At 39.1% G+C, this 14,203-nt stretch overlaps 1 protein-coding gene and 1 long non-coding RNA gene across 5 annotated transcripts in view; both read right to left on the reverse strand.

The window, feature by feature from the left end:
* UGDH (UDP-glucose 6-dehydrogenase) overlaps positions 1-14,203 on the reverse strand; it is a 33,562-nt gene that overhangs the window by 11,194 nt on the left and 8,165 nt on the right. For 2 of the 4 annotated variants that reach the window (XR_014812329.1, XM_084971764.1), the window contains exons 3-6: positions 4,983-5,084; positions 3,233-3,433; positions 2,919-3,120; positions 1,566-1,709 (exon numbers count right to left, since the gene is read on the reverse strand). Coding sequence is in view for 2 of the 4 variants with exons in the window: in XM_084971764.1 (XP_084827890.1) it covers positions 1,566-1,709; positions 2,919-3,120; positions 3,233-3,433; positions 4,983-5,084 (649 nt within the window). In the remaining 2 variants the exon portion in view is untranslated. Of the gene's footprint in view, positions 1-16; positions 1,714-2,918; positions 3,121-3,232; positions 3,434-4,982; positions 5,085-14,203 lie in introns of all 4 variants that reach the window. The other 2 variants (XR_014812330.1, XM_003356899.6) reach the window with 2 other exon arrangements.
* LOC146400393 (uncharacterized) lies at positions 8,146-13,447 on the reverse strand. The gene is made up of 3 exons (XR_014812332.1): positions 11,752-13,447; positions 11,133-11,262; positions 8,146-10,153 (listed from the first exon to the last, which is right to left on the reverse strand). It is a non-coding gene; the product is annotated as an uncharacterized LOC146400393 (long non-coding RNA).

Raw genomic sequence — 14,203 nt, forward strand, 5'->3', positions numbered from 1 at the left:
TGATTCGACCCTTAGCCTGGGAATCTCCATGTGCCATGAGTGCAGCCCTAAAAAGACCAAAAAAAAAAAAAAAAAAGCAAGAAAACAAAGTGTTGATTCATTAACACTGAACTCTACAGCCAACAGCATCGTAACTCATACCTGAATGGACAAAGCTTATCAAACCACATGTAATTTCACTGTAAAGCACATCCCAGCCTTCTGGTGCTTTGGAACTCTAGACAAAACTTCAGTAATATGCAGTGAAATCACACAAAAAAGCACAAAACTGCAGAACATGTGGCACTAAATAAACCACAAAAAGAGCTCACTTGCAGTATGAAAGCTGAAACAAGACGGTAAGAGTATATAGTCTTATTCATCTTTAGCTGAGAATGTATGTATTGGGTGACTCAAATTTTTTTTTTTTTTTTTAACTTCATGTCTGCAAATGACGACAAAAACATTGAGTATTGATGTTGGGGTTACAAATCAATTTTAGCAAGTAGGCTAATTCACAAATACGGAATCCACTTATAATGAGGATCAACTGTACTTCACCAAGGCCTCATTTCCAAAAGTGCATTAGTAGGAAAAGCAAATGATAGGGAATTTTTTCCTACTTGTTTCAATACACTTGGCTACATGATTTCCTATGTGGTCCCAAACTTATTTTTCCTAAATGTGCTAACTAAATTCTAATATATCCCTGTTAAAACACTGAACTATAGGAGTTCCCTTGTCGTACAGCTATTAAGGATCTGGTGTTGACACTGCAGTGGCTCAAGTCACTGCTGTGGCATGGATTTGATCCCTGGTTCAGGAACTTCCAGATGCCTCAGGTGAGGCCAAAAAAACCCAAAGCAAACGAACAAACAAAACTCTGAACTATGTTTATCCTACTAATCAGACAGTAATTATTAAACAATATAAGTTAACTGTTGCCTCACTTAGAAAGTTCCTCATAGGCTGGAGCTCTCTGTAAGTCATAGTTCGGTGGGCTAAGAACCTGATGTAGGGTCTGTGAGGGGTCGGGATCGATCCCTGGCCTCACTCAGTGGTTTAAGGATCCAGCTCTGCTGTAAGCTGCAGCACAGGCTACAGATGTGGCTCCGATCCTGAAGCTGCTGCAGCTGTGGCGCAGGCCAGCAGTTGCAGCTCCGATTTGACCCCTAGCCTGGGAGTTTCCATATGCCACAGGTGCAGCCTTTAAAAAAAAAAAAATTTCCTTATAGGCTGAGGCTATATGCATAATAGAATCATTATTTTAAGGGTGCTAAGCTAAGCAAAGGCTTTCTTAAAGTTAGAGACCTAGCTGGAGTTCCTGTCGTGGCTCAGTGGTTATCGAATCTGACTAGGAACCATGAGGTTGTGGGTTCGATCCTGGGCCTCGCTCAATGGGTTAAGGATCCGGTGTTGCTGTGGCTGTGGTGTGGGCCGGCAGCTACAGCTCCAATTAGACCCCCTAGCCTGGGAATCTCCATGTGCCGAAGGTGCAGCCCTTAAAAAAGGCAAAAAGACCAAAAAAAAAAAAAAAAAAAGTTAGAGACCTAGCTAAATAAACCTACAGAAATTTTTCAGCTTACCAACACTGGCTTTCAGAAACTTATTTCCAATTCTCTGGTCCATTCCAATGGCTGTTGCCACCTCTTCCACATCAGCTCCTGTTGCTTCACAGAGGGCACTTATGGAGTTAATGCTGCTGATTCTCTGGGCAAGAAAAGCATTTGCTGCCTTAAAAAAAATAAAAGAGGAAAGACACAATGAACTAAAATAGGAATCTTATACATCTGCATTATATTTCATTGAGTTCATGAAAATTACTGATGGAGATATAATGTCACTGATGGGCTCAATTTGAGGCAAAGGATGGGGTGGGTAAGGGAAAAAAGGTCAGAAATTAGAGAGGAAAGATGATTAAGAAAGAATAAAAGAAGGGAAAAGAGTGATTTTTAAATTACTATTTTAATGAATATTCTATTTTCTTTTACATATTCCAGAATTTTTTTTTTCTTTTTAGGGCCACCTGGGGGGCATATGGAAGTTCCCAGGCCTAGGAGTCAAATCAGAACTGCAGCTGCCAGCCTACCCCACATTCACAGCAACTCGGGATCCGAGCTGCACCTGCAACCTATACCACAGTCCGTGGCAATGCTGGTTCCTTAACCCACTGAGTTGCTGTGGGAACCATAATGGGAACTCCACCTTTTTGTTAATATTAAGAAAGTACGGAGTGGAGTTCCCGTCATGGCGTAGTGGTTAACAAATCCAACTAGGAACCATGAGGTTGCGGGTTCGATCCCTGCCCTTGCTCAGTGGGTTAACGATCCGGCGTTGCCGTGAGCTGTGGTGTAGGTTGCAGACGCGGCTCGGATCCCGCGTTGCTGTGGCTCTGGCGTAGGCCGGCGGCTCCAGCTCCGATTCGACCCCTAGCCTGGGAACCTCCATATGCCGCTGGAGCGGCCCAAGAAATGGCAAAAAGACAAAAAAAAGAAAAAAAAAAGAAAGTACGGAGTTCCCATTGTGGTGTGGTGGAAACGAATTCAACTAGGAACCATGAGGTTGCGGGTTCGGTCCCTGGCCTCACTCAGTGGGTTAAGGATCCAGCGTTGCCATGAGCTGTGGTGTAGGTCACAGACACGGCTCAGATCTGGCATTGCTGTGGCTGTCGTGTAGGCCAGCAGCAACAGCTCTGATTGGACCCCTAGCCTGGGAACCTCCATGTGCCGTGGGAGCGGCCCAAGAAATAGCAACAATAACAACAACAACAACAACAACAACAAAGACAAAAGACAAAATAAATAAATAAATAAATGAATAAATAAATAAATAAATAAAATAAAAAAATAAAAAAAAAAAAGAAAGTACTATAAGCAGTTTATCAGGTTTAAAAGACATAGGTTCTTGGCTTTATTTTAATAGAGTTGAGTGCTATGTACCAACCAGTTTGGAAAGTTCTGAAGACCAGGTATTAGTGGTGAGGATCTTTTCCTTGGGAACCCAGTGCTCATACACAGCACACAGCGCCTGCACAGCTCTCTGGCCCTCTGGGGTTTCATCCCCTCCAATCAGTACTCTGTCTGGGTACTTCAGGTCCTGGATGGCTGTTCCTTCTGCCAAGAACTCAGGGTTGGACAGCACCTTGGAATCCCAATGCAGAGGAAAGCATTAATCTAGAATCAATTATGGACAACTTTAAAGCATCGATATTTTCATAAAAAGAACCAGATTCTAAGGCTTCCCACTTTCATACCTGTAAATTCAAGTTGGGTTTTGTGTTCGCATCAAATATTCGACGAATACTTTCTGCTGCCCGCACCGGGACTGTGCTTTTCTCAGTCACAATTTTGTACCCATGTGAGTTTTGCACAATGCGTCTAGCACAGGCTTCAATGTACTTCAGATCTGCTGCACGGCCTTTCCCCATTCCGTAGGTTTTTGTTGGCGTGTTCACCTGGTGAAAGCATATGGGATTAAGAACAGAGCATCCTTATGAAATTTACTGATTTCAAGATACACCCTGGACCGTCAACTGACTAATCAAGTGGGAGGTTAGCACCATCACTTGCAATTAGCTCCAGGGAAATAATATATTTTATAAACATAACACCAGAGGGGACGGCTGGAAGCACCTGGAAAACTCATTCAATAAATTTCTTCTGAGAAGCTACTATATATCTATCAGAACCAGGCCAGGCAAATTCCAAGCCAGGCCTTTAGATTAAAGATGAAAGAGACTCTGAAAGGAGTTCGCCGTCTGAAATGAAATGGAAGTTTTCTCTTTCTTCTTCTTTTGATTGTATTAAATATGTTACCCTGGTCTTTAAACTTTTCTTTTCCTTTTTAGGGCCGCATGTGCAGCCCATGGAGGTTCCCAGGCTAGGGGTCCAATCAGAGCTACAGCTGCCGGCCTACACCACAGCTCACAACAACGATGGATCCTTAACCCACTGGGTGAGGCCAGGGATCAAACCCGAATCCTCATGGATACGGGCTTGTTACCGCAGGGCCACGACGGGAACTTCCTTGGCTTTCCCTTTATTCTGTAAAGCCCTAAAGGTCTCGAGTTATGTGAAACCCTAGTGCAGCCACCAATTGGTGATAACCATACCATCACACACACAATAACTGAGTGGATGGTTACCAGGACAGCAAGAAAAAAGTTACTGTGGTTCAAATACTGGATTACCAGCATGTACTCCTAAGCATCGATCCTATTTCTTCATTACAAAGGTACAACAGTTTAGCCATATATGACTTTGAAGGTATCTCTCAACTAGCCCAATAACCTAACCAATATATGCCAAGGTTGAAACAATTAATTTAAAATGACTTTTGGAACATAAATTCATCTAGGTAGGAGACACCTGTAAGTTTGCAGGCAAGCTTGACCTGATTCTTTTTACCTCACCTCCACCAAGCAGTGGAAACAAGAAATGATGAAATACACATACTACCACCACATGTGCTCATATGTTACCAGCACTTCCTAATTCTAGATCTCAGACTAGAACTTTCTCTGAATTTTTTTGTTCAATGATCTGAAATGACCAGATGATTATAGGGTTTGGTGAAATGTTGGCTATAGGTAGTGATAACCAAAATTCAACTGGATAGGAGTTCCCGTCATGGCTCAGTAGTAATGAATCCAACTAGTATCCATGAGGATACAGGTTCGATCCCTGGCCTTGTTCAGTGAGTTAAGGATCCAGCAGTGCCGTGAGCCATGGTGTAGGTTGCAGACAAGGCTCAGATCTGGCATTGCTGTGGCTGTGGCAAAAGCCAGCAGCTACAGCTCTGATTCAACCCCTAGCCTGGGAACTTCCATATGCCTCGGGTGCAGTCCTAAAAAGACAAAAAAAGAAAAAAAAAAAAATCAACTGGACAACTCTATACTAAGTAATGCTATGGCTTAATACCAACTGATTTACTATTAATACACAATGAAGCTTCTTTGTAGATAAGAATACATTAGAACTCAGAGAGCAAAAGAAAATACTTACAGAAATAAATACAAGATCAGCTTCTTTAATGGCATCATCAATATTGGTAGAAAAAAATAGATTTTTTCCTCGACAAGATTCTACCACTTCTTTAAGTCCTGGCTAAAAAGAAAATAGCATAGAAATTGTACACACATCTTACCAGTCATACGAGATAATCCAATAGTATATAATTATATTTGTTAAGGGGAAGGTCATGTTATAACTTAAAGCTCTAGATTTGCACTCAAATAACACCTCAGAAAAATCACACTGGTACCTAAGGCCATTAAGTGTACATTATGTAACATAACAAAGCAAAACTGAACTTGTCACAACTGAAGCAGCAGGTCAATTTAATGCATTGTCATTGTTTACCTTGTATCTGTTTCGTAAGAGTTAACAATTAACTCCAAGTATCAACACAATTATCAGGAAAGTCAAAGTCTTTTGTGATCCCAAGCAAACATTTGATTCTGCAGCATCATTATGAATCCAAGTTTTTACTCCCAAGAATTCAGGCATAAAACTCAGGCTATTCACGCTGGTTGTGAAACAGTCAATATTTATTCAATACATACATATAAACATGCATTTTTAAGTCCTATTATAAGAAACACTTCTATTAAAAAATGTGTTACTTTCCCCATACAATTTAAAAGGAGATGTAGTTAAGAATTGAGCTATATACCACTACCTAACAAATATTCTTGCCCTCCTCTGCCTCCAAATACCAGGTGAAAATCTGATTAGACCAGTCCAATCAGTAAAATCCTGACTGAAGATTTCTATAGGATAAACATCTGGTTTTCTCAACAAATAAACTAAAGAGAAAAACAGAGAAAGAAGGAGAGATTAAAATATTGTGGTCTTCAAAGACACTTAAGGAGCTCCTACTGTGGTGCAGTGGGTTAAGAATCTGTAGCAGCTCATGTGCTGCAGAGGTGCGGGTTCGATTCCCAGCCCAGCGCAGTGGGTTAAAGGATCCAGCATTGCCGCAGCTGTGGTTTGGATTTAATCTCTGGCCCAGGACCTTATATATGCTATGATTGCGGCCATAAAATTAAAAAAAGAAAAAAAAAAGACACAAGTGATAAAATCTATTGTAATGTATGGGTCATACTTGGATTCTGATTCAAATAAACCATGGGAGGAAGAACATGTATAAGAGTTCTTTTTTTTTTTTTTAGCTTTAGAGTAATTTATTTTTTTCCTCTTTTTTTTTTACTACTCAATGAATTTTATTACATTTATAGTTGTACAATGATCATCACAACCCAATTTTATAGCATTTCCGTCCCAAACCCTCAGTGCATCCCCCACTCCTCAACCTGTCTCATTTGAAAAACATGAGTTTTTCAAAGTCTGTGAGTCAGTATCTGTTCTGCAAAGAAGTTCATTGTGTCCTTTTTTTGGATTCCACATGTTAAGTGATAGCATTTGATGTCAGTGTCTCACTGTCTGACTGACTTCACTTAGTAAAATAATTTCTGGGTCCATCCATGTTGCCACAAAGGCCGTTACTTCTTCCCTTTTAATGGCTGAGTAATATTCCATTGTGTATATGTACTACATTTTCTTTATCCAATCCTATGTTGCTGGACATTTAGGTTGTTTCCAGGACATCTGTAAGAATGCTTAAAAACTAAAACAAAACAGACCTTCTCTCCTGAGGAAGAAGGTTCAAACAATATCCATAGTGTATGATGGATGTATAGAAAAGTAAAAAGTATATAGCAACGTAAAAAGTCAACTACCTCATGGGCTATAGGTCTAGAATTATATCCAAATGTAATTCAGTTTTTTTTTTTTTTTTATGGTCTTGAGGACTTTAACATAAGCGATCAGAGAAAGCATAAATGTAAATTCAAATTTCTATTAGTTTAACCAAAATTTATAACAAAACCAGTAAAATATATATGAATCATTCTACCATGAATATGGTAGCACCAATTATAACAACGGTTTCCTTGGTTATTTTGACTAGGTTCTAGAAGATGAAAGTAAAAGGTTATGGAGTTGGAATTTTACAGAGAAGATTTCATTCAATCTTATATATAATCTCTTAATATTTAAAGTAACCTAAAATCAGAGCAATACAGAATTTATACTAAGTCTTAGTAAGACCTCAAAATGAACAACTACATCATTCTGTTCAAATCAATGGGATATTGGAGTTCCTGCTGTGGCACAACAGGATTGGTGGCCTTTCTAGAATGCTGAGTCACAGGTTCAATCCCCAGCCTGGCACAGTGGGTGAAGGATCTGCCATTGCCGCAGCTGCAGCATAGGTTGCAACTGCGACTCTAATCTGATCCCTGGCCCAGGAACTCCATTGCCTCGGGGTGGCCAAAAAAAGATTAAAAAAAAAAAAGTCAATGGGATATTTGTAGCTCTCCAAAATGGATGTAGAAGCAGTTAATAAATAGGTTCTACCTCTTATTAGATTATGTAATTTTCATAATTAATATTTAGAATTTATATGATACTTTTACTGCAAGAACTCAAATCCTTTGACAGGGTAAAATTAGCTTTCATTTTACTCAGAAAAAACAAAGCAAATTATCCATTTTGGCTTTTTAGAAGTAGTTATTAAATTGGGGTTTTTTTTAATGAACAAAGATAAAAAAAGCAATGACTTCAACAAATATGGTAACACAAAATATTTTCATTGTTACATATTAACAAATATATTGTTCTCTGAGTAAAAACTTAAATATCTTATTACCATATTTCACCTGATGGTCATTACTATTTCCTTCCTAGGCAGTAAAAACTACTTTTTTATTAAATACTTTTGACCCACAAAATGTAAGCCTGTAAGACTAGAAGGAACCACAACGAACACAGATCATGGACCCTAAGGACATTTAGCTGGGTTTTCAATGTAGCCTGGTAATCTTTACACTTGTCCTCTCCTTCTGGGATTCCTGCTCCAACCTCCACTACATCTTCTTCAGAGTATCTTTCCTCCCACTTTCAGACAATTGAGGTGATCAACTTGTCAGTCACTTTTTTTTCCGGGATCCACCAACAAAACCGTCTTTATTGTTCCTGGTTTACTTCCCTCAAGTCCCCGAGAAAGAGGCTTTCAAGGTCACCCCTCTACTTGTGCTTTTGAGCACATCATCTTTGCTGTCTTTTTAGACTTTATTTCATCAGTTAGCCCCTTTCTACTTATGCATTTTTTTTCTTCTTTTTTTTTTTTTTTTTGGCTGCACCCGTGGCATATGGAAGTTCCTGGCCCTGGGATCAAATACAAGCCGCAGCTCCAACAGCACTGGCTCCTTAACCTGCTGCACCACAGTGTGAACGCCTCTTCTTACGCTTTTGACCTTTCCTTCTCTATGTGATTAGTCTACCTTAGTTTATTAACATGCTTGATCCTTTATCAGCCATAGGAAAAAATATAAATTACACAATCACTATCTCTCCCCTGCGTCACTCTCCAGTGACCACCCCTTTTATTTCCTCCTAATTAAAGTTTTAAAAAAGTCTTGCTCCTTTTCTATACTCTCTCACTTCTTCAATCTCCTACCATTTGTGCTTATTCTTATAAAAGTTTCAATGCCCCCCAATAATATCGAATTTCATGACTCTGTCTCAGTTCTTATTTCTCTTGTATTTGGCATAATTGACAGCTTATTCATTTGGCAAATATCTGTCCCTGTGTTCGTCACTCATAATCAAGACATATACATCTTCATGGCAATTGTACCACTAAAACTCTTCTGGTTTTTGGTTTACCTTCTCTAAACAACTCTTTATTGCTTCTCTATGGCATCTGTCCTCCACCCACCATCAAACATTAGCATTTTCCAGGTTTCTGTCCTTGACCAATGTTCTATTCTCTACAGGCTCTTCTTGGGAGACCTCACCTACTCGAATTTTAACTACTACCTGCATAATCATTTTTTTTTTTTACTACCTGCATAATTTTAACTTTATATCTTGAATTCTGAACTCTTCGATATCATTCTAGATTCCTTCCTCTCCTTCATCCTTCTTATATAATCAATAATCAAGTCCAATCATTTTTCCCTCTAAATTTTCTTTCTTAATGGCCAGTGTGGCATATGGGCAGTCCTGCCCCATGGATCAAATGCAAGCCACAGCTGCAACCTATGCCACAGCGGCAGCAATGTCAGATCCTTTAACCCACTGCACTGGGCTGGGGATTGAACCCACACCTCCACAGCAACCTGAGCCACTGCAGTTGGATTCTTAACCCACTGTGCCACAACAGGAACTCATATATATATTGGCTTTTTGTCATTTCTAGAGCCGTTCCCATGGCATATGGAGGTTCCCAGGCTAGAGGTCAAATCAGAGCTGTAGCCACCGGCCTACGCCAGAGCCACAGCAACTCGGTATCCAAGGTGCATCTGCAACCTACACCACAGCTCACGGCAACGCCGAATCCTTAACCCACTGAGCAAGGCCAGGGATTGAACCCACAATCTCGTGGTTCCTAGTCAGATTTGTTAACCACTGAGCCATGATGGGAACTCCAGGAACTCCTATATATTTTTGTAAAAGGTCTAATGAGCCTCAGAGTGAGGGTCAAACAACTCTCGAGGAGGCTGTGTACTCAAAAGAGGGCATTAGATATTATCATTAGTCACCAAAAAAGACTTTCTGATATGAAAAGTTGGTATTTACCATGAAAAATTGATTTTTATATCATTGAAAACAAATATCTACTTGACTGGATATTTTATTTTTATTTTTATTAATTTATTTGCTTTGGCTGCAGGGCACAGCGGCTTGATGTGGAATCTCAGTTCCCAGACCAGGGAGTGAACCTGGGCCACAAGGGAGAAAGCTCCAAGTCCTAACCACCAGACACCAGGAAGTCCCATGGCTGTATCTTTTAAAATGTATCCTGGGATACAGATTTAAGGAAGATGTTGATTGCAAAGGTATGTAAGGCTTCTCTGGAAATCAAAAATGTTTCTTTGCCTTGTCCAAGGTAGGTCAGTATAAAATTACAAATAGTAACAATATATATAAGCTACTCCATAAAGGAATTCGAAAGCAGTGTGAACTCCAGGTGAAACTGCCCTTTCTTTTTCTTCTTTTATAGCTCTTCCTGTTTGACATTTCACCTAACACTTCACATCTCCACTATGGCCAAGGAAATATGCAGGAATAGTTAGTTTTACAACCTGAAATAAAAATGGAATGAAGGCCTAACATATCCTTGAAAATGGATAATTGGTTGCACAGCTCATTCCCCCAAGTTGTTGTTTTTTAAATACACAACCCTACAGAAATCATTTATTTCTTCTGATTTACAAATTTCTTAAGCAGGTATTTTGTAATAATTGATATCTAAGAAAGTACCCATGGCCAGCAGGCACATGAAAAAATGCTCAACATCACTGATTATTAGAGAAATGCAAATCAAAACTACCATGAGATACCACTTCACACCAGTCAGAACAGCCATCATTAATAAGTCTATAAATGACAAATGCTGGAGAGGGTGTGGAGAAAAGGGAACCCTCCTGCACTGTTGGTGGGAATGTAAATTAGTACAACCACTATGGAAAACAGTATGGAGGTTCCTCAGAAAACTAAGTATAGAATTACCATATGAAGCAGCAATCCCACTCCTGGGCATATATCTGGACAAAACTATAATTCAAAATTGATACATGCACCCCTATGTTCACTGCAGCGCTATTCACAATAGCCAAGACATGGAAACAACCTAAATGTCCATCAAATAAATAAGTAAATAAATAAATATCAACAGATAAATGGATTAAGAAGATGTGGTACTTATACAATGGAATACTACTCAGCTGTAAAAGATGAAACAATGCCATTTGAAGCAACATGGATGCAACTAGAGATTCTCATACTAAGTCAAGTCAGCAAGAGAAAGACAAATAACTTATGATATCACTTACATGTGGAATCTAAAATATGGCACAAATTAAACCTACAAAACAGAAACAGACTCACAGACATAGAGAACAGACTTGTGGCTTCCAAAGGGGAGGGAAGAGGGAGTAGGATGGACTGGGAGTTTGGAGTTGGTAGATGCAAACTATTACATTTAGAATGGATGGACAATAAGGTCTTACTGTATGTATAGCACAGGGAACTATAACTAATCTCCTGGGATAGACCAGGATGGAAAATAATATTAAAAATAAAGACTGGGAGTTCCCGTCGTGGCGCAGTGGTTAACAAATCCGACTAGGAACCATGAGGTTGCGAGTTTGATCCCTGGCCTTGCTCAGTGGGTTAAGGATCTGGCATTGCTGTGAGCTGTGGTGTAGGTTGCAGACTCGGCTTGGATCCGGAGTGGCTGTGGCTTTGGTGCAGGCTGGCGGCTACAGCTCCGATTAGACCCCTAGCCTGGGAACCTCCATATGCCGTGGGAGCAGCCCAAGAAATAGCAAAAAGACAAAAAAAAATTAAAAAATTAAAAAATAAAAATAAAGACTGTTTCAACCCACAGCCTCATGGATACTAGTTGGATTCATCTCCTCTGAGCCACAACAGGAACTCCTATTTAAAGAGATTTAAAGAAGAAAAAATTTATTTATGAAGTCAAAATGTGAAACAACAAGAAATACTTCGGGGTTTTTTGGTGATAAAAGATAAGTTATTGAGAAAAAACAAGTAAGATATGGGAAAAAAATCATTTCAGGAGTTCTGGCTGTGGCTCAGCAGTAACAAACCTGACTAGTATCCATGAAGACACAGGTTCAATCCCTGGCCCCACTCAGTGGGTTAAGGATCTGCCATTAACGTGATCTGTGGTGTAGGTCACAGACTCAACTTGGATCTGGTGTTGCTGTGGTTGTGGTGTAGCCTGGCAGCTGCAGCTCTGATTCAACCCCCTAGCCTGGAAACTTCCATATACTACAGTTGTGGCCCTCAAAAGACAAAAGAAAAAGAAAAAAAAAAAAAAAAAACATTTCAAATCTTAACTCTTTTAACCTAACTCTATATTCTGACTGGATTCAATATCAGTGTCAACACACTATTTTTTTAAGGAATTTAACTTTTAATTTTTAAAAAAGCAACTAGAGTATAACATGGCAAATTCAGATCATCCTCACATTTCTTTTGTGGCTTACTGTTGTTTTTATTTGGGGTTTTTTTGTTATTTATTTATTTTCATTGAAGTAGATCTGATTTACAATATTGTATTAGTTTCAGGTCTATAGCATAGAGATTCAGTATTTTTGCAGATTATATTGCATTATAGGTTATTACAAGATGATGGGTATAAATCCCTGTGCTGTACATACTATCCTTGTCGTTTATCTATTTTATATATAGTAGTTTGTATCTATTAATCCCAAACCCCTAATTTGTCCTTCCTCCCTTTCCCCTCTCCTTTGGTAATGATGGGTTGGTTTTCTATATCTGTAGAATACACTCTCTTTAATTTAAAGCACTGAAGTTATAGGAAAAAGAGTTTCAAACTTCAAATAACAGAAATAGTACTGATAAGAATCTGGCCAGGGAACGATGCTTGGCCAGCTGATTTTTTTTGTTTTCTCCAAGAAAAATGTCTAAATCCAATATATTATAGATAGCTTATACTTTCTTCTAGTTCAAGATAACTTCCCCCCTTTTGCGGGGAGGCTATGCCCACAGCATGTGGATGTTCCTGGGCCAGGGATTGAACCTGAGCTACAGCAGTGACCTGAGCTGCTGCAGTGAAAACACTGAATCCTTAACCTGCTGTGCCACATGAGAATTCCCAAGATGACCTTTTTATTTTGTTTTTAAGTAAAAATTTGTATTGAAGGAAAACAAAAAGACATAAAAGTGTATATACTTTAGTATAGAAAAGTGTATAGCTCAGTTTTCACAAGTGAACACACCTGTGTAACTATACCCACACCCAGAATTAGAAGAACATTAACAGTAAACCAGAACCTGCAATATGCCCTCTCCTGGTCACCATAACCCCTCAAACTACCATCACGCTAAATTCTATCATCAGAGATTAGTTTGCCTGTATTTGAACGTTAAACAGTATGGACTACTTTGTGTCTGACGATACATTACTTTTGTGAGAATTTAACCATGTGCTTTCATGCAGGAGTAGTGTCATTGATTTTCAATGAAATATGGTTTGGTTTGGTTTTTTCCCCATGGCTGCTCCCACAGCACATGGACATTCCCAGGCCAGGGTCCGAATCTGAGCTGTAGCATAGCTGCCACAACACTGAATCCTTTAACCCGCTGCGCCAAGTCGGGGGTTGAACCCAAGCCTCTGGAGTGACCCAAGCTGCTATATAGTGGGATTCTTAACCCACTGTGCCAGAGTAGGAACCCCAGGGGTCTTGTTAGTTTGTTTTGACCACATCTGGGGCATGGGCCAGGGATCGAATCCACACTGAAGTTGTAGCCTTTGCCACAGCTGCAGCAATACAGGATCCTTAACCTGCTGGGCTACATGGGAACTTCCATCACTGCAGCATAATATTTTATTGCAGTATTATACTATAATTTATGTATCTACTCTATTGCTGATTAACATTTAGATAGTTTCCTATTTAGGTTATTACAAATAGTTCTGTTAATACCTGCCTTTTGGTGCACATATGCAATGCCTTTCTGTTTAATATGCACCTGAGACTGGAATTTCTGGGTCAGACTATGCAAATTTTTGGCTTTAGTAAATAATGCTGAACAGTTCTGCAAAATGGCTGTACCAATTTATGTTCTGACAAGCAGAACATTGTATAAAATTCCAATTGTTCTAAATCCTTGTCAACACTTGGTATTGTCCATAGTAATAATTTTAGCCATTCTGGTACACTTTGTATTTGAAAACTAGAGTATACTGCTGGGAGAACTAATTATTAAATGACTGGATATAAGTACTGCTCAGAGGGTTTCAGAAGACTTGTAGCCATTATATGGATATCAAAATTATAAAACTCTTTATCAAGTTTTCTTTCCAAAATGTTTTTTAAAATTCCCCAAAACCAAATATAGTAGTAATGTTTATATCCGGGAAGGTAATACTATAACACTGAAGAACTTAAAGAATCATTATGGGAAGTTAACCTGCTAGAAAAAGAAAGGATGAAGCACAAGCATAAGCTACCACGTACATAGAGGGTATTTTTTTTTTAATTCTAAATCTGATTCAGATATTAGTAAATCTGTAAGGTTGAGTGGCTACTGATTATGAGTGCTCCTTCCTGGATTTCTATTCATATGCTTATAAACAGCAGTCAGATTTATCCCACAGAGAC

The sequence above is a fragment of the Sus scrofa genome, chromosome 8, assembly GCF_054392235.1.
Source record: "Sus scrofa isolate SSC_HxYL_T2T_F1_AM1 chromosome 8, Sscrofa_HxYL_maternal_Yorkshire_Landrace_v2.0, whole genome shotgun sequence".
In the NCBI taxonomy this organism is placed as follows: domain Eukaryota; kingdom Metazoa; phylum Chordata; class Mammalia; order Artiodactyla; family Suidae; genus Sus; species Sus scrofa.